The sequence below is a fragment of the Phacochoerus africanus genome, chromosome 4 (assembly GCF_016906955.1).
Source record: "Phacochoerus africanus isolate WHEZ1 chromosome 4, ROS_Pafr_v1, whole genome shotgun sequence".
Lineage (NCBI taxonomy): Eukaryota > Metazoa > Chordata > Mammalia > Artiodactyla > Suidae > Phacochoerus > Phacochoerus africanus.
In genome coordinates this window covers 47,328,772-47,348,584 of record NC_062547.1, presented here as the reverse complement: position 1 = coordinate 47,348,584, position 19,813 = coordinate 47,328,772, and the positions used below count along the sequence as shown (strand labels likewise).

Genomic DNA, 19,813 nt, shown 5'->3' with positions numbered 1-19,813 from the left:
CCGCCGTGGGAGCTCCTATTCTTCAGTTTGTTAATGTGTTGTATTACACTGAATGATTTGCGGATATTGAAAAATCCTTGCATCCCTGGGATAAATCCCACTTGATCATGATTTAATGTATTGTTGAATTTGATTTGCTAGTATTTTGTAGAGAATTTTTGCATCTATTTTCATCAGTGAATGTTGGCCTTTAATTTTCTTTTTTTGAGCTATCTTTGGTTTTGGTAGCAGGGTAATGGTGGTCTCCTAGAATGAGTTTGGGAGTGTTCCTTCCCCTGCAATTTTTTGGAATAGTTTCAGAAGGATAGGTATTAACTAACTCTTCTCTAAGTGTTTGACAGAATTTGCCTGTGAAGCCATCTGGTCCTAGACTTTTGCTTGTTGGAAGTTTTTAAATCACAGTTTTAATTTCAGTACTTGTGAATGATCTGCTCATCTTCTCTCTTCCTGGTTCAGTCTTGGAAGGTTGTACCTTTCTAAGAAGTTGTCCATTTCTAGGTTGTCCATTTTATGGTCATATAGTTACTTACAGTAGTCTCTTGTGATCCTTTGGATTTCTGTGATGTCAATTCTAACTTCTTTTCATTTCTAATTCTATTGATTTGGGCCCACTACTTTTTTTTTTTTTTTTTTATCATGAGTCTGGCTAAGAGTTTATCAATTTTGTTGAGCCAGCTTTTTAGTTTCACTGGTCTTTTCTATTGTTTTCTTTGTTTCTATTTCATTTATTTCAGCTCAGATCTTTATGATTTCTTTCCTTCTATTACCTTTCAGGTTGTGTGTGTGTGTGTGTGTGTGTGTGTCTTTTTTGTCTATTTAGAGCCGTACCTGCAGTATAGGGAGGTTCCCAAGCTAGGGGTCAAATTGGAGCTGTAGCTGCTGGCCTGTACCACAGCCACAGCCACAGCAACACAGGATCCAAGCCACGTCTGTGACCTACACCACAGCTCACAACAATACCATGATCTTAACCCACTGAACAAGGCCAGGGATCGAACCCACATCCTCATGGATACTAGTCGGGTTCTTTAACCGCTGAGCCACGTTGGGAACTCCTAGCTTTGGGTTTTGTTTGTTCTTTCTCTAGCTGCTTTAGGTGTAAAGTTAAGTTGTTTGTTTGAGCTTTTTCTAGTTTCTTGAGGTAGGCTTGTATTGCTGTAAACTTCCCTCTTAGAACTGCTTTTGCTGCATCCCAGAGGTTTTGGATTGTTGTGCATTTGATGTCATTTGCTGCTAGGTATTTTTTAATTTCCTCTTTTGATTTCTTCAGTGATTGGTTGTTGAATACCATATTGTTTAGTCTCCAGTGCAGTTTTTTTGCAGTTTTTTTTTCTTATCATTGATTTCTAATCTTATAGCATTGTGGTTGGAAAAGATGCTTGATAGGATTTCCATTTTCTTAAATTTATTGAGGCTTGATTTGTGGCGCAGAATGTGACCTCTCTCTCCTAGAGAATGTTCTGTGTACACTTGAGGAGAATGTGTATTCTGCTGCTTTTGGATGGAATATTCTATAAATCTTTTAGGTTGATCTGATCTAATGCATTATTTAAGGTCGGCATTGCATTGCGCTTTTTCTTTCTGGATGATCTGCCCATTGCTGTAAGTGGGGTGTTAAAGTCCCCCACTATAATTGTATTATTGTTACTTTCTCCTTTTATGGCTGTTAGCAGTTGCATTATATATGGAAGTGTTCCTGTGATGGGTGCATATATATTTACAATTGTAATATTTTCTTCTTGCATTGATCCTTTGATCTTATGTAATGTCCTTCTTTGTCTCTTATAACCATCGCTATTTTAAAGTCTATTTTGTCTGATATGACTATTGATTTCTATTTGTATGGAATATCTTCTTCCATCCTCTCACTTCCAGTTTGTATGTCTCCTAGAACTGAAGTGGGTCTCTTTTAGATAGCATATATATGAGTCTTGTTTCTGTATCCATTCAGGCAGTCTATCTTTTAGTTGGAGCATTTAGTCCATTTACATTTAAGGTAATTATTGATATGCGTGTTCTTATTGCCATTTTGTTAATTGTTTTGGATTTGTTTTTGTTGGTCTTTTTTCTTCACTTCCTCTTTTGTTCTCTTGTGGTTTGATGGTTATCTTTCATGTTGTGTTTGGATTGCTTTTTCTTATTTGTGTGTGTATCTACTGCAGATTTTTGGTTTGTAGTTACCATGAGGAATCTATGTATATACAAGATTGTTTTGGAGTTCCCGTCGTGGTGCGCAGTGGTTAACGAATCCGACTAGGAACCATGAGGTTGTGGGTTCGATCCCTGGCCTTGCTCAGTGGGTTAAGGATCCGGCGTTGCCGTGAGCTGTGGTGTAGGTTGCAGATGCTGCTCGGATCCTGCGTTGCTGTGGCTCTGGCGTAGGCTGGTGGCTATAGCTCCGATTCCACCCCTAGCCTGGGAACCTCCATATGCCATGGGAAGTGGCCCTAGAAAAGGCAAAAGGACAAAAAAAAAAAAGATTGTTTTAAGTTGTTCATTTCTTAATTGCAAATGCATCTCCAGTATCCTGTGTCTGTACCCTCCTCTTTTCATGATGGCTGGTTTGGGGTATCGTATTTGTGTGCAGATGATTTCCTACCTTTACTCTATGTTTGTTTGCCTTTATCAGTGAGCCTTCTCATCTGTGATTTTCCTGTTTCTAGTTGTGGCCCTTTCTTTTCCCCCTTGAGAAGTTCCTTTAAAATTTGTCGTTTAAAGCTGGTTTAGTGGTGCTGCATTCTCTTAGCTTTTGCTTGTCTATAAAGCTTTTTATTTCTCCTTCAAATTTGAATGAAAGCCTTGTTGGACAAAGTAGTCTTAGGTTTTTTCCTTTTATCACTTTAGTATATCATGCCACTTCCTTCTGGCCTGCAGAGTTTCTGCTAAACAATCAGCTGGGAGTTCCCATTGTCATGCAGCAGAAACAAATCCAATATCCATGAGGATGCAGGTTCGATCCCTGGCCTTAGTCAGCAGGTTAAGGATCTGTTGTTGCCATGAGCTGTGATGTAGATCACAAATGTGGCTTGGATCCCATGTTGCTGTGGCTGTGGTGTAGGCCAGCAGCTGTAGGTCCAATTTGACCCCTAGCCTGGGAACTTCCATATGCTGTGGGTGCAGCCCTTAAAAAAAAAAAAAAAAAACAAAAACAATCAGCTGATAAGCTTATTGGGGTTCCCTTGTATGTTATTTATTGCCTTTCCCTAGCTACTTTCAATATTTTCTCTTTGTCTTTAATTTTGGTCAGTTTGAGTAATGAGTGTCTCAAAGTGTTCCTCCTTGGGTTTATTCTGCATGATATTTGTGGTGCTTCCTGGATTTGAGTAAGCAACTCCTTTTCCATGTTGAGGAAGTTTTTGGCTATTATGTCTTCAAATATTTTCTCTGGCCCCTTCTCTCCCTCTCTCCTTCTGGCACTCCTATAATGTGATTCTTGATGCATTTAAAGTTGTCCCAAAGTTCTCTTAGACTGTCATCACTTCTTTTCATTCTTTTTTCTTTGTTCTGTGTCATTGATTTCCACCAATCTGTATTCCACTTTGCTTATTCATTCTTCTGCTTCCTGTATTCTGCTATTGGTTCCTTCTAGTGAATTTCTTATTTTGGTTATTGTAATTTGCATCTCTGCTTGTTTAATCTTGAAACTTTTATTTCTTCGTTCAGTGTTTCTTGTAATTTATTGATCTTTGCCTCTAGTTTTTTCGCAAGTTCTTAGATCATCTTTCCTATCATTAAAGTCTTTTTCATGGAGGTTGCTAATCTCCAGTTCACTTAGCTGATTTGGGGAGAGGTGGTTGTCTTCTTCCTCCGCCTTTTCATTTTGTATAGCTTTTTTTATGGTGTCCTTTTTGCAGGCTACAGGGTTGTAGCCTCTTTCGCTTCTGGTATCTGCCCCCTTGTGTGTGAAGCTGATACAGCGGCTTACTGCAGGCTTCCTGATAGGAGGGATTGGTGCCTGCCCACTGGTAGGTGGATCTGTCTTGTCCCTCTGGTGAGTGGAGCTTTGTCTCTGGGTGTGAATAAAGGCAGCTGTGTGCCTTGGAGGACTTTAGGCAGTCTGTTTGCTGATGGGTGGGGCTTTGTTCCCACCCTATTTATTGTTTTGCCTGGGACTTCTCAGCCCTGATGGGGGGAGCCAGAGCTTCCCCAGATGGCAGTCTCCAGGGGAGCTCACACCAGTGATCATTCCTGGGATCTCTGCCTCCAGTCTACCCCCGCAGTGAGCCACAGCCACCCCTCCTTTCCCAAGAGACCCATCAAGACCCACAGATAGGTCTGACCCAGATTTTTGGGGAGTCCCTGCTTTGCCCTCTGACCCAATGCACATGAAGGCCTTGGTGCACCCTCCAGGAGTACAGGCTCCATTTCCCTCAGCCCTGTGGAGTTCCTGTGCACAAGCCCCACTGGCCTTCAATACCAAATGCTCTGGGGGCTCCTCCCAATGCCAGACTCGCAGGCTGGAGAACCTGATGTGGGGGGCTCAGAACTCTCACTCCTGTGGGAGAGCTTCTGTGATACAGTTATCCTCTGATCTGTGGGTCGCCTACCCAGTGGGTATGGGATTGCTTATATTGTGAAAGCACCCCTCCTGTCATCTCGATGTGGCTTCTTCTTTGTCTTTGGGGGTAGGGTACCTTTTTTGGTAGTTTCCAGCCTATTTTTGTTGATGGCTGTTCAGCAGTTAGTTGTAATTTTCGTGTTTTCATGAGAAGTGAGCTAGAGTCCTTCTGTCTGCTCCACCGTCTTTTCTCTCAGAGTCAGTGCATTTTCTGAGTCAAACCCTTTGGTATTCCTTTTCTTTTTTTTTTTTTTTTTTGTCTTTTTGCTATTCCTTGGGCTGCTCCTGCGGCATGTGGAGGTTCCAAGGCTAGGGGTTGAATCGGAGCTGTAGCTGCCAGCCTATGCCAGAGCCACAGCAACACTGGATCCGAGCCGTGTCTGCAACCTACACCACAGCTCATGGCAATGCCGGATCGTTAACCCACTGAGCAAGGGCAGGGATCGAACCCACAACCTCATGGTTCCTAGTCGGATTTGTTAACCACTGCGCCACGACGGGAACTCCCCCTTTGGTATTCCTTATCCCCTGTGGATACTGCTCAAATCTGTTAATAGGACATCCAAGGCCCTTCATGAGCTGACTAGTACCTGCCTCTCACTTTCATCTATTATTCCATCATCATTCATGATGAGTCTTGGATGGAGTTCTTGTTGTGACTCAGCAATTTACAAACCTGGCTAGTATCCATGAAGATGTGGGTTTGATCCCTGGCCTCGCTCAGTGGGTTAAGGATCTGACGTTGCCATGACCTATGTATGGGTTAGGTCACAAATGGGGCTCAGATCTGAGGTTGCTGTGGCTGTGGTGTAGGTCAGCAGCTGCAGCTCCAGTTCAACCCCTAGCCTGGGAACTTCCATATTGCTATAGGTGTGTCCCTAAAAAAGCCAAAAAGTAAAAATAAAAAATGATAAATGTCTTAGAATAGTCTCCCCAGTTGTCTGGCCTCAGTGTTCTTACATACATTGGATGCTGGGCCTGTTGCTTTTTCCTGTTACCTCTCTGCCAACCTAATTTATGCTCCTCCCTTGAGACTCAGCTCAGAGTTAGTCTTATCCAGGAAGTTGCACTTGTGCCCTGGAAGAGTTGGCTGCCTCTTGCTGACCTGTCAAACTTCTCGCACTTTGCTCCAGCCCTGGTTTATCTTGTGCGTCTCCCCATTAGACTGTGAGCTCCTTGAGGGCAGGGATGCTGACTTACCTCTGTGACCCTGGTGGTATTTGGTTAATGTATGTTGACTGCATGCAGATTTAGAGGCTTTATATCAGCACCTCTGATCTTGGAAGGAAAACTTGAGCTTTTTCCTGCTGGAATGCCTTTTTCTGACAAGCTATGGTTCTCATGTCCCTCAAGGCACAACCCCAATGTTGAACTTCAGGTGGATGATGGGACGAACTGGTTTTAACACATAATAGCAATTCTTCCTTGGTTTTCTCTTTTCCCACTCTCAGATTCCTTTGTTGTAGGTGGCCCAAAGAGGACCCACCCCACTGTTCCAGGGATTCCAGGGGGAACCAGGGCTGGGGCAGGAAAAATAGGTCGAATGATTGCTGAGGAAATCATGGAAATCCACAGGCAAGTAATACCTTCTCCTTGTTCCCTTCAACCCGTGATCTTAACCTTGGGGCATTTTGCCCCCCATGGGATGTTTTGTGGGTGTCTGGAGACATTCTTGGTTGTCCCAACTGAGGGGGAGGTCACTGCTAACATCCAGTGGATGGAGACAGGGATCTGCTTGCTAAGCATTCTTCGGTACACAGTACAGCCTCCCCAACAACCCCACCCCATCAAAGAGTTTTTCAGTCCAAAATGTAAATAGTGTCGAGACTAAAAAGTCCTGCCTTTAGATAAAGAAGCTAAACCCAAACAGGTCAGAGTTAAAGGTAACTCTTTGGGAAGCTCAGCTTTCTTATTACTTTGTATATGGCCCAAGGAGCTTCCCCAGGTTCGATCCCCAGCCTGGCACAGTGGGTTAAGGATCTGGCATTGCTGCAGCTGTGGCTTAGGTCACACTTATGGCTCGGATCTGATCCCTGGCGTGGGAACTCCATATGCTGTAGGGTGGCCAACCCTGAGATTCGTAATGGAGACCAAACAAATAGAGACCTCGTAATAGAAGCTCCCTTGGGCAGGACTTCTTTTCCACATGAAAGAGAAGAAGCTTTGAAGCAGTTGACCTGGGTTTGAGTCCTGGGCTTCTGCTTAAGAGATTCACTTAACTTCGTAGACTCTGTTGACCCGAGCCGTAAAAGGAAGGCAATGTCTATCTCCCCCAGATTGCTCTAGGATTGTGAGAGAACTCAGGAAGTTCCCCTGAACTGACACGTAGTGTCCTGTAGGGACAGAAACTGACCTGTAGTGAGAGCTCAAAAATTGTTAATTAAGTCTAAGTCTTGAAGAGTCTGTGTGTCACTGAGAGGGAAGCAGTTCTTCTAAGTCCATTTGAATTTGGGGAATGGAAAAGGTGGTAGCCAGGTCCTCAGGAATGCAGACTTAATGGAACATAACTACAGGAAAAGAAAAAATTGTTATTCCCTACTGACACCGAATTGATTGTCTCCGGAGATTTGGAGGCTGGCCACAGAGGGGCTCTTATCCCAGTGGGTAGCGCCATTCTGTTCCAACCCTTCAGGAATGACAGGTGTGGCTGCCCGAGTCTCCTTCAGGAAAGAGGTGGGAGTGGTGCACAGGGATGATCTGGTGTGATTGGCCACTGCACACCCTGTGCTTTGCTTGGGACCAGCCAAGAACAGTATAAAATAGACCTTGAACTCAAAGATCTTAGTCTTTGAGAAGCCTGTTTTCTTGATGGTAATAGAACAAGGGAGCATGCATGGGCTGCAATAGGCAAGGGAGGGAGGATTTGAACTTGGTCTTAGCTGGGGTTTGTGAGTATGGGGATTCCTGCTAGAAAAGACAGGCATACACTGGACTGGGCATGTGAGTGGCACATTTAGGATAAAAAAGGAGGCCACCTGAGCAGACTCTTTGTAGGAAGGAACCACAGAGGTATGCGGGGAGATGGCTAAGAATCCTAAGAAATGGTGCTGAGCAGTTTCAACTGGAAGAAAATTGTAAGATCCTATTCATTGTAGGATGCTGAGCAGGTGTTTCAGTTAAGCATTGTAGACTTTGGATTAGGAATGGGAAAAGATGAAGGCGAGCATGCTTAGTGACCCAGCAGGGAGGCCCATCCTGCAGTGATACCAGTGTCCAAAAAAGAAATCAGTAGTTTAAGGATTAGATATTGAAGCATAAGTGACAATGAAAAGGCCATTCCAAGATGGGAACGTGGAAAAATAATGGCTCCACAGATGTAGGTAGGAAAAGTGGGAGACATTCAACAATTTTTCAATAAGCAATTAGTAGTCCTCTGTGTGGGTGAGGAACTTGTGGTAGATAATAGTTATATATTCCTGCCTTTGAGAAACTTATCCGGGAGAGAGCGAGCTTGTTTACTCACACATCTACAGAAGTAGGTAATACAGGCCAAGAGCCAAAAGACGGCTGGGCAGTGGAGGGGTCCCTGCAGGACCCTGCAGAAGCTGCATTCATCCATGTAAGTGGCTAAGAGCATGGTAGGCACACAGTTGCCACCCATTGCTCTAGCTTCAGTGCCAGGTCATGGCTTCCTTTCTCAAGGTTCTTCAGCCTGTCGGGAGTTTATGTGGACTGACAGGTTCTTCAGCCTGTCGGGAGTTTATGTGGACTGACAGTCTAAGTCTTGCCCTCTATAAACCTACTATGCTGAGAACCAGGCTAGTCGAGAAGGGCTTGGATCCATTTTTCATTGCCTGTTGCCTTAGAAGACAACAACTACTATGGCAAGCCTACTTTCTGGGTGTGGCTGAGCCACCTCAAGCATCCCGCATTTTCTGAGTATTTGCCAGCTAAACAGTGTTTGTAGAGTATAAAACAAATCATTTGCTGTGGACCCTAGCTCCTCGTGTCAAAGATAGAGGTTCGACATGTAGATCTGGATTATGTGAGGAAAGGAAACTGGCCACCTTCTTGAAATCCACAAACCTGAAATCCAAACCCTAATCCAAAGGCTTGGTCAGAAGCTCAACTCCAGGATCTGCATTCTAGATCAGGTACCGTGGGATACATCCAGCTCATCACCTGTAAATAGTTTTCTTGGAACACAGCTATGTCCATTCACTTGCATATTGTCTATGGCTGCTTTCAAGCTACAAGGGCAGCAGTGTTGAGAGATTGTTCTGAGGATTCAGAGATCATATGGCCTACATATGACAGTTACTGTCAAGCCCTTTACGGAAAAAACTTTGCCAATCCCTATTTTAGATCTTCATCCTTCTTCTCACCCCCATCCCTTGACAAAACACACACACTCCACTGACCAAAAGGAAAGGCAATGTAACTAACGCCTCTTTTCTCTGACAGGATAAGAGGGTCATCGCCTTCCAGCTGTGGCTCCAGCCCACTGAACATCACAAGTACACCTCCCCCTGATGCCTCTTCTCCAGGAGGCAAGAAGGTAGGGCTGATGACTCTTAGACTAAGGCCCTTCTTCATCTAGAGAGCGCTTGCCCAAGTTCTGAAAAGTGTTGGAAGTGGGAGTATATTATTATCATTGTGATTGCTGAAAGGAGTAGGACCCTTTTTTTCCTCTTAGAGTAAATGCATCTGTGTTAGGCAAGGTACGAAGCACACTGATGGAGGTAGAGAGGCTTGCTGACATCCTTAGAGGATTTCTCCCTTGTGTGTGGGGAAGGCAGAGATTGTTCTGAGGATTGGGGAACTATCAGCCCATTACATGGAGGAATTCAGGAGCTCCCATGAGAGAAGGACTAGTGAGTACCTTACATAAAAAACTATCTAGCTCTCTGCCAGGGACTTCAAGGAAGAAGATAATCATTAGTGTCTAGCCCAGGCCTTGGAAACAGTAATACCACCAGCAGTACTTCAGAAAGCAAGTCCTGCTTTTACAGCCATAGAATACTTGGGGATCTGTTGCGGGGTTTCCTGTGCTGAAATAGCATTGGGTACAAGTCATTTATCAGTCTCCAGCTCTCATGTAGAATTGGCCAGAAGACTTAGAAACCAATCTGTTTTCATCCTTGCCAGAGAATTTACAAATCTATGTTTGTTGTAAAGCATCAATCTAATTCTAGTGCCTGATGCTAACATAGGTTAGGATGACCCAAGGACCAGCATCTTAGGACATAAGCCCTATCCCATCTCCCAAAAAAGATACATAAAGAATTATTAGTAATTCACATAAAGTGGATTCTTAGGACTCAAACTGCCTCAAAAGTAGGACCTGGGTTTTCAAAACTGGGCTCCTCAGGGGCTGTGGTCCTGCCACAGGTAGGATGGAGATGGGGACAGTTGATGAGAAAGGTCATGACTTGTACTTCTAGCAGGGCAGCTTTACTTCTATTTTATGCCATGAGAATATTCTGTGAAAGTTTTTATTTGAAAAAACGTTTTGCTGCTTCTGAAAAAGGTTTGAAAGCCAATAAATTAATGGGTAGGTGCACAGTCAGAAGACAGACTTGGGTTTGAAGCCTAGCTTTGCCATGTGCTAGCTATGTGGCCCTGTACTGTTATTAAGCCCTAGGTTTCTTTATAATGGGGAAAATATAAGGTTAGGGAAGCCAGCATCTTTGTAGGTGAAGTCCTATTATGAAATAATGTATGGGAGTTCCCGTCGTGGCGCAGTGGTTAACGAATCTGACTAGGAACCATGAGGTTGCGGGTTCGGTCCCTGCCCTTGCTCAGTGGGTTAACGATCCGGCGTTGCTGTGAGCTGTGGTGTAGGTTGCAGACGCAGCTCGGATCCCGCATTGCTATGGCTCTGGTGTAGGCCAGTGGCTACAGCTCCAATTCAACCCCTAGCCTGGGTACCTCCATGTGCTGCGGGAGGGGCCCAAAGAAATAGCAAAAAAAAAAAAAAAGAATCCAGTGTTGCTGTGAGCTGTGGTGTAGGTCGCAGACGCGGCTGAATCCCACGTTGCTGTGGCTCTGGCACAGGCTGGCGGCTACAGCTCCGATTCAACTCCTAGCCTGGGAAGCTCCATATGCTGCGGGAGCAGCCCTCAAAAAGGCAAAACGACAAAAGAAAAAGAAAAAGAAATAATGTATGTGAAAGAGCCTGGCCTCCAGTAATGACTCAGAAGACAGCACCAATAGATGAAGTCTGGGCTAGGTACACCCCTCTCCCCTGCTTGCAGGCTGTGCTAAGTCTTAACCTTGTTTTCTTACACCGCTGGGTCCTTCCTCCACATTGGATCCACTGTCTCCCTGGTGTGGTCTCCTCTTCTCTGTGTTTCAATTCAACTTTTAGGCACTTGACTTCCTGGTATTACCAAGAATCCCACTACTCTCTTTTAGAAGGTTACCAATTCCATTCAGTGCTTCAATATTACTCAGGGAATTTTGATATACAGTCTTTCATCCTCACAACCTCATAGGTAACACAATCCAGGCTACCATATTTTAACATGATTAGCCCAGAATTTAATAAGCATGGCCCCAAGCTAAATTGAAGTCTTTTGACTTCTGAGTCTTTTCACACCAACAACTGCCAGAGATCTAAGAGAATATTCTACATCACGAAGCCCCAAGTATTTTTGAGGCATTTATGGAACACTTTTCCTTTTCTTTGGGCTTATAAAAATGGGTCAGAGAGAAGAAATTCTGAATTGTCAGCAGTTAAGTCTTACACGAAGGGCATGTAGACAAGATGGAGTTAAAAATGACAGCATTAAATAGTGTAAAAGCCACAAAAGTAAAAGTGGCCCCAGGTTTCCAACCTTTCTCATCATTTTCAAATTTGGCTGATGAAAAAATGAGCCATTTTAAAAGCCTACCAGTTGTTTTAATTAGGGTTAAACTAGGAGTTCCTGTCATGGTTCAGTGGTTAACGAACCTGACAAGAATCCATGAAGACACAGGTTCAATCCTTGGCCTCGCTCAGTGGGTTAAGGACCCACCGTTGTTGTGAGCTGTGGTGCAGTTTGCAGACGCTGCTCTGATCTGGCATTGCTGTGGCTGTGCTGCAGGCTGGCAACTGCAGCTCCGATTCAACCCCTAGCCTGGGGACCTCCATATGCTGTGGGTGTGGCCCTAAAAAGACAAAAAAAAAGAGGCTTAGTGAGCCTCAGAGGTTCCGGGAGAGTTCAGACATGTAGAGGCACCAAGGCAGGGTCAGATAAAGCAGCAGTTGCCTAATCCTCTGTGGCTTTTTGGTGGGGGTGGGGGAGAAGGGATCTTTTCAGGGGTCTGCATGGCCAAAACTATTTCCATCATAATGCTAAAACATTTTTTCTCACTGTGTTGAAATATGAACTGATAGTACAAAAGCAATGTTGGGTAAAACTACGGGTGCTTTTGCAAAAACTCACTGGATCTCACCACCACATACTCACAATAAAAAAATGGTAAATTTAAAAGCTACTTAGAATGTTCTTCATAAATCAGTAAAATAGTCTTATAATATCCTTGACTAAATCTTTTTACTACTGTTACAAAATGGCAAGTACGCTTAAAGCACTTGTGCTTAAAGTATGATGGTTGTCTCGAGGAAGCACTTGTGTGACTATTTAAGTTATAAGCTGAACCAAATGCCTTTTCCATAGGACATCATTTTTATCATCACAAACTGTGGTTTTCAGACTTGAGTATTTAACATGCATTTTCTTGAAAATGAATGAACCTGTGACTTCAAGGAAAACAATGTGATAAAATTTTAACTTTCAAGCAAAATTTAGAATTTTTAGAAAATTTCGATCTACTGCTTTGAGCTCAAATGCTTCCCCAAACTTAAAAGATATTATTTGATGATATAGGTAATATCAACAATGGTGATTTTTTTTTTTCTTTTTAGGGCTGCACCTGTGGCATGTGGAGATTCTCAGGCTAGGGGTTGAATCAGAGCTGTAGCTCACTGCCTGCAACACCAGATCCAAGCAGCATCTGCGACCTACACCACAGCTCACAGCAATGCCAGAGCCTTAACCCACTGAGTGAGGCCATGGATTGGACCTGTGTCCTCATGGATGCTAGTCAGATTCGTTTCTGCTGAGCCACAATAGGTTCTCCAGCAATAGTGATGTTTTGATGCTGGACAATGAAATGTGCCTACGTTTGGAAGATCCTGCGTAACTTAGTGAACCAGTATTTTCCAAATGACCAATATAAGATATTTCCAAATCACAGAGGTAAAGATCCATCATAAATGCCAAGATAAACTCATATGGTTTCAAATCCCACATTGCAGCTGATCTTTAAGAAACTTCCACTTGCTGAGTTTTGATGTAATATCAAAGAGGCAGACCATGATTATTTGAAAAGGCTATTAAAATACATCTCCCTTTTCCAACTGCGTATCTAGAGAGCCCTGATTTCCTTCATAAATGCTTTTCAAACATATCTAAACAGCTTGAATTGAGAAGCAAATGAGAATCCAGTTAAACTGTTAAGCCAGACATTTGATTTGCAAAAAAATGTAAAACAACATTTCTCACTTTTCAATGCTTTGGAAAATTATTTTTCTTAAATTGCTTTTCATGGTAATATGTAATAGGTTTATCATATTCCAAAAATATATTAGTTTCAACTTCAAATATAGCAAATAATGATATAGCCTAAATAAATTCTTTGGCTTCCTCATTTTTTAGAGTGTAGTCTTTTTGACAGTCTTGTCAAAAAGTTGTTATGGGGTGGTTGTAATGCCATCTACCGGCAAGGCCTGCAATCACTGCCTCCTGAAATCCAAGCCTCTACCAAACCGTACCTTTACTTCTCAAAGGTGTTCTCAACCATACCAAATACTTCTCAAAGGTGTTTGTGAGACTCATGTCAGGAGGAGGAAGCTGGAGGGAGACAGAGAGCTCTGCTTCTGAGGAGTGGTAATAAAAATTCTCAGCAGTCTCTTAACAACTGATTACTGAAACTGGCATTTGAGGTTTAACTAGTGATTTATCTCTAGTGTTTTGTTCATTTGCGACTCCTCAGAGCTGTGTCTCTTCACAGTATAATGATCTTTATTTCTTCTTTAGCAACATCTGTTGCTATAAGACGTTTTACTCCCTTACAGGGGACCTGCCCACCTGGGCTCATTGAGGTTTAGTCCTTGGCCTTAAAGAAACATGTGAACAGCATGATTCAAGGTAATGAATGCTCTAGGGATTTTATTCAGCCCTTAAATTGCCTGTGTGGGCTGAATGGAATACAAAAAGGAGAACAGTTTGGGGGAGAGTGTTTTTTTTTTTCCTTACCATGACCATTCCTAACAGTCTCTTAGGTGAAATCATCCAGTAAGAAACCAAAACCATTTTAAGCTTTTTCTCACCTTCCTCTTTTCAACCTGCTTCATTTTCTTGGTGACATCGCATATACTACTGATGCAAAATGTTGATGATGTGAAAACTTCACTTTTGTTTGTAGATTTTAAATGGAGGGACTCCAGACATTCCTTCTAGTGGCCTACTCCCAGGACAGGCTCAGGAGAACCCAGGTTATCCATATTCTGATAGCTCTTCTATTCTTGGTAAGTAGCATTATTACCTATTTCCATTGCAATGAGCTTTTAAAAAAAAAACATCTGGCATAAAGTCAATCTTAAGAACTAAACATGCAAAACGAGCTAGTTCTAGGTAAACTTGATAAGAACAAGTTTAATGATTGGGTGCTGGTGCTGGTGCAGGTCCAGGTTTGTCCCTGCAACTCAGGAGGATGCTAGAGGAGCCTTGACACAGGCTTTCTCCCAGCATGTGGAACATAATCTCTTCAGAGGGGAGAGCGGATGGAGGTTCAGAGATAATGCCTAAAACGGTGATCAGTCAGCATTTCAGAGGACATTAAAAGTCATTAAGGGATAAAGAGTTTGCTTCTCCTGGAGTTCCTGTTGTGGGGCAGCGGAAACAAATCTATTAGCCAGTGGGTTAAGGATCCCAAGTTGCCATGAGCTGTGGTGTAGGTCACAGACGTGGCTCAGATCTGGTGTAGCTATGGCTGTGGTGCAGGCCGGCAGCTGTAGCTCCGATTCAACCTCACCTGGGAACTTCCATGTGCCACAGGTGAGGCCCTAAAAAGAAAATAAAAGTTTGATTCTCCCATCCTACTCATCTTTTTCTCTACTTACCTTTCTAAATCTTTCCCCCCTAATCTCTACCTTCCTATTTCTTTCCTTCTTTAACTCCCTCCTTATAGCTGGTTATATCAGATTATTAAAATGAGGTCAACTCAGATACTTTTAATTTTTATGGTGTTTTAAGTACTTTGTTCTTAAAAAGTTGGTTCTTCCCTCTGAAAAACACCAAGGTTAAAACATATGTGGCAATCCAGCCCCCAAGCAGCATCTCTCATCCTTCTCACCCTACTGTTAAGAAAGTTATTAAGTGTGCTTAGGAACTGCTTACTGTAGTTAAACATGCTTTGGTACTATCACTGACCAGTCTTTATCTCCCCCCATAGGTGAGAACCCTCACATAGGCATAGACATGATAGACAACGATCAAGGCTCAAGCAGTCCCAGTAATGATGAAGCAGCAATGGCTGTCATAATGAGCCTCTTGGAAGCAGATGCTGGGCTGGGTGGCCCTGTTGACTTTAGCGACTTGCCTTGGCCGCTGTAAACACTACATGTTGCTTTGGCAACAGCTACAGTATCAAAGTGCATTACTGATGGAGTTTTACAGTCTGTGAAGCTTACTGGATAAGGAGAGAACAGCTTTTATGTACTGTCTTCATAAAAGCCATCTCAGAGCCATTGATACAAGTCAATCTTACTATGTGTAACTTCAGACAAAGTGGAACTAAGCCTGCTCCAGTGTTTCCTCATCATTGATTATTGGGCTAGCTGTGGATAGCTTGCATTAATTGTATATTTTGGATTCTGTTTGTGTTGAATTTTTTAATCATTGTGCACAGAAGCATCATTGGTAGCTTTTATATGCAAATGGTCATTTCAGATGTATGGTGTTTTTACACTACAAAGAAGTCCCCAATGTGGATATTTCTTATACTAATTGTATCATAAAGCTGTTTATTCTTCCTTGTAAGAATCCTTTACTATAAATATGGGTTTAAGTATAATGTATTAGTTAAATATTTTTAATAAATGTTTCCCTTGTTCTATAAACACTTGCACATTTCAAATAATTAGGGGAAAAAAACCCTACAGGGCTGGATCATCAGTTTTCCACAGTGGGTGTTGAAGGACAATCCAGGCCAAAAGCATTTACAGTATTGGCATTCCACCATTACTGTTGTGTGGATTAGTACTAACAAACCTAACCTCCAGGAGGATGCGGGTTTGATCCCTGGCCTTTGCTCAGTGGGTTAAGGATCCAGTGTTGCCGTGAGCTGTGGTGGAGGTTGCAGACACGGCTCGGATCCTGCACTGCTGTAGTGGAGGCCAGCAACCGCAGCTCTAATTCGACCCCTAGCCTGGGAACTTCCCTAATGCCTTGGGTGTGGCCCTAAAAAGTGAAAGAAAAAAAAAAAAAAAAAATCCAAACATTTACAGTGCTTTGTTGGCCTTCATAACAATTCTAGGAGGTACATGATTTCCCTGAGTTACTAGTTTAGCTGCACTGTAAAAATAATTTCCAAATTGTTGCAACTTTATGTGAGAACAAAGATGTTACTGTTTAAACATAAATTTCAAGTCCTCTGAAATTACAAACTGGATTAGAACAAAACTGGCTTCTCTAACTCCCCTCCCCCACGACTACTCACAGTTGTATGACTTCAGACATTTGGTCTGGGTTCACTTAAAACACCTAATATTCTGATTTCTTCTTGAGCTGGGCTACAGAATATTTTTAAAATAGCATTTTCATGAATAATTTGTCAGAACAGCACAGTAAAATGGAAAATGCACTGAACTAGAATCAGAATTTGGCTCAGAAACTCATGGCTACTATGTAGGACCTAGTAAAAGTATGTTACTGTTCATATTAGGTTGGACTAGAAAATGTTCTCTTTTCAGCTCTCACAATATTCTGGATTTATAGTATACTTTATAATTAGTAGGGAATATAAGTACATCATCATACATATACCAAACTGGAGTTTCTTGAGCTACTGTCCGGCTTCTGGTTATATTGATGTCAACAAGATAGGAAATCTGAGACAAAAAAAAAAAAATGTGGTTGAAGGCGGTTATAAAGATCAGAAACATTAAAACAATGGAATTTTATTTTGATGAAAAAACCAGTTTACAATCATTTAGTAAATGAAGAGCAGACACGCCATTTTCCTATCCCATAACTCTTGGGGAAAAAAAATCATTAGTAAATAAATATCTGTGAACAGATTAAGGGTAAGGCAGACTGGATAATAAACCACTTCTGATGTTCACACTCCCTGCATTATGACTCACTCTAAAAGGGTGAAAACGGCACTGGAGATAACTGATAAGATATGGGCACTGAATCTCATTTTAATCATTCAAATAAGCCCAAGGACAAACACATTTTGCTCATCGTGGGCAGCAAACTATACACAATTTACTGAAAGAATACTTTGAAAGAAGCACTTATTTAAATTATATTGTGCATCACAACTAGAAAAATGGCTTGAACAGTTCCATTTAACCACCATTTATAAAGTGCAACCATGTAATATTCTACATTTTACCTGGGGTGTGATAACTATCAATCTAGACTGAAAGTACCCCAGCTGCCAATTTCCACCACTTCAGAAAAGATCTAGATGTGTGAAAAAGGACTGTCCCCCATACAAAGAACCAATTCCACAAACCCACTAGTAAACAAATACGTTTATGTAACTGGAACCTCAGGATGCTAGAGTTGTACTCAGTTAAAAAACCATTCGGCTACCTTTGGTCTTTTAAAAAAGCCTACACTGCAATATCCTAAACATCGTTATGTGCATCTCACAATGAAGAGAGTGGCCTTGCAGTGCAGAATGAGGAGAGTGCAACGTCACTGTGAAGAGTAGCATGCTATGGTTTCAAGGAACATCAGCATCACAGCACTGGATTCTGCGCATCAGGATCGAGGTCATTGCTGCCAGAAGGGGGATGGATAGGGAGAATATCCAGCTCATCCACCTGGGGAGTTGGGTGCATGACTACCAGCTGGTCCTGGGGAATGTCTGCGGCAGCTGCTGCAAGGTTGGTGATGGATTTACTCTTTACACACTGAAAGTCTACATGCCGACTCTTTCCTTCTTCCTTCTCCCAAGACATTCGAATAAAGGGTCTTTGGACATAGTTGTAAATCACTTCTGGGCGGCCCCCAGGCCTTTTCTTTACTTTTTCTTTGTAAGTAGGATAACCTGAAGGAGAGAAAGGTTTTACAAACTGAGGATATGCACACACAGGTAGGTACATGTACATGGGTCCCCACATTTCCTATCCAATTTAACCTAAAGAGGGATATTCTACTCTAGTTCCTAAACAAACAGAAATTAAAAAAAGAAGGGAAACCAATAATCTATCCCCTTGGTCATGAGTTCAACAGCAAGAAACTAAAATCCTACTGATATAATTCACAAAACTTTCCACCGTCCACCAATCACCAGAAAAACATTTTTTTTTTTTGGCCTTTTTAGGGCCACACCTGCAGCATATGGAGGTTCCCAGGCAAGGGGTTGAATGAGAGCTGCAGCTGCTGGCCTACACAACAGCAATGCCAGATCCAAGCCTCGTGTGTGACCTCCACAGCTCACGGCAACACCGGATCCCTAACCCAATGAGCAGGGCCAGGGATCGAACCCACATCCTCATGGACACTAGTTGGGTTCATTACTGCCACAACACCCAGAAAAACATTCTTAAAGTAAGAGCATGGAGGGGGCGGGTCCCAAATGCAATGGTATGTAATCCAGTGCATCCTGGTCTCTAGTTGTGTATCCTTAATATCCCTGAACCCTTCCCTTCATAGGATCTGGCCTCAAGGCCTACAATTTACTGCCACATCAGCTTTCTACTTCCTTAAACCTATATCTCATCTTTATATTGTTCTGGGTTTTTTCTTTACTTTTTCTGGTTAAATGATAAGGAGCTATAGAGCTCTCTAGCTTCACGAGTTCCAAGCACTTCTGCACTTCAGTCAGCAAAATCAGTATTTTAACACCTGTATCATTTTAACATTACTATTCTCAACAACCAAGCAGTTCATTCAAATTGGCAATTCTGAAGCAGCTGTGGATGAAAAAAAATGTTGCCTCCCATTTTAGTACACAAGGAATGTCACCCCTGCCCCTTCCACACCCAATGGTGCACCCTGGGGGGAATTCAGGATGGAGAAAAACAGGATACTAGCCCAAGACAGTTAAGATGCATATCAAAGGAATAAATTTCCATGAGCCCAGACTCTTGCATCTTCCCAAAGAAGCACTAAAATCATTAACTTGAGATGTCTGTTTTTTGTGACAAGCAGTAATCTTTTGATGTTCAACTACATGTTTTTTTTTTTTTCCTCAGCAAAGCCTCCTATGTATCCTAACTCTCTTACCTCTTGGGAACAGTTTCTCAGAACTATCTGAGAGGCTGCATCCCAAGCTACAGTCCTCAGTAAGGCCACCAAATAAAACATAATCCTTAACTTTTTATCCCCCCAAGCCAACACAGCTTTCCCTGATTCATTATACCTTCCTCCTTTTGGATCATAATCACTTAAGAGTAGCAACTGATAAGGACCATCCTGGTTTTGGAAAAATTTCAGTCATTTATCAGTAAGGGAATTGCTCTAAATAGTCATACTTTCCTTAGAAGTGATCACAAGCTCTTTCTTTCTACTAACAAGTATTACTAGTTTAGACCAAGTACTGGCAACCATTTTCTGTGACAGGCCAGATGGTAAATATTTCAGGTTTGTGGTCCATATGGTCTCTATCAACCCACTCAACTATGCCACTGTAAAGTGAAATCAGCCCCAGACAATACATAAATTAATGAGCTTGTTTATGTTCCAATAAATATTTTTAAAAAGAAGTAATGGGTTGGATTTGGCCCATGGGCCATAGTTAGACCAGAGTTGGAATCAGAAAAGGACACAAAGGCTGCACATAGTAGCAACTTCATTAAGGATTCCTGCACAGTGGGATATACACAAGCATCTTGGTAGCTAGTATATTTAGCCATGTACAGAGTGTGTGTGTATGGTTGAGGGGAAGGGGGCACAAGGGCAAGCAGGACTAAATCCCTTCTAAAGACCTTTTGTAGAACGTCTACATTTCACATTTTCACTCAATTACCATCTGAAGGGCAGCACTAGAGATCACAAAGGTTTCCACCTCTATTCCCTTGTCCTT

The 19,813-nt window shown here is 42.4% G+C and overlaps 2 protein-coding genes across 13 annotated transcripts in view; one reads left to right on the top strand and one right to left on the bottom strand.

Annotated features, from left to right (window-relative positions):
* Window positions 1-15,668, top strand: part of BMAL1 (basic helix-loop-helix ARNT like 1) — a 128,974-nt gene extending 113,306 nt beyond the window's left edge. For 6 of the 11 annotated variants that reach the window (XM_047776248.1, XM_047776253.1, XM_047776252.1 and 3 more), the window contains 4 exons: window positions 6,010-6,133; window positions 8,963-9,056; window positions 13,973-14,075; window positions 15,002-15,668. In XM_047776248.1, the coding sequence (XP_047632204.1) occupies window positions 6,010-6,133; window positions 8,963-9,056; window positions 13,973-14,075; window positions 15,002-15,162 (482 nt within the window). In that variant the 3' untranslated portion in view covers window positions 15,163-15,668. The remainder of the gene's footprint in view (window positions 1-6,009; window positions 6,134-8,962; window positions 9,057-13,972; window positions 14,076-15,001) is intronic. The other 5 variants (XM_047776255.1, XM_047776251.1, XM_047776250.1 and 2 more) reach the window with 1 other exon arrangement.
* A 1,043-nt stretch (window positions 15,669-16,711) lies between these two features.
* Window positions 16,712-19,813, bottom strand: part of BTBD10 (BTB domain containing 10) — a 93,693-nt gene continuing 90,591 nt past the window's right edge. For both annotated transcript variants that reach the window (XM_047776244.1, XM_047776242.1), the window contains one exon: window positions 16,712-17,833. In XM_047776244.1, coding sequence (XP_047632200.1) covers window positions 17,523-17,833 — 311 coding nt within the window. In that variant the 3' untranslated portion in view covers window positions 16,712-17,522. The remainder of the gene's footprint in view (window positions 17,834-19,813) is intronic.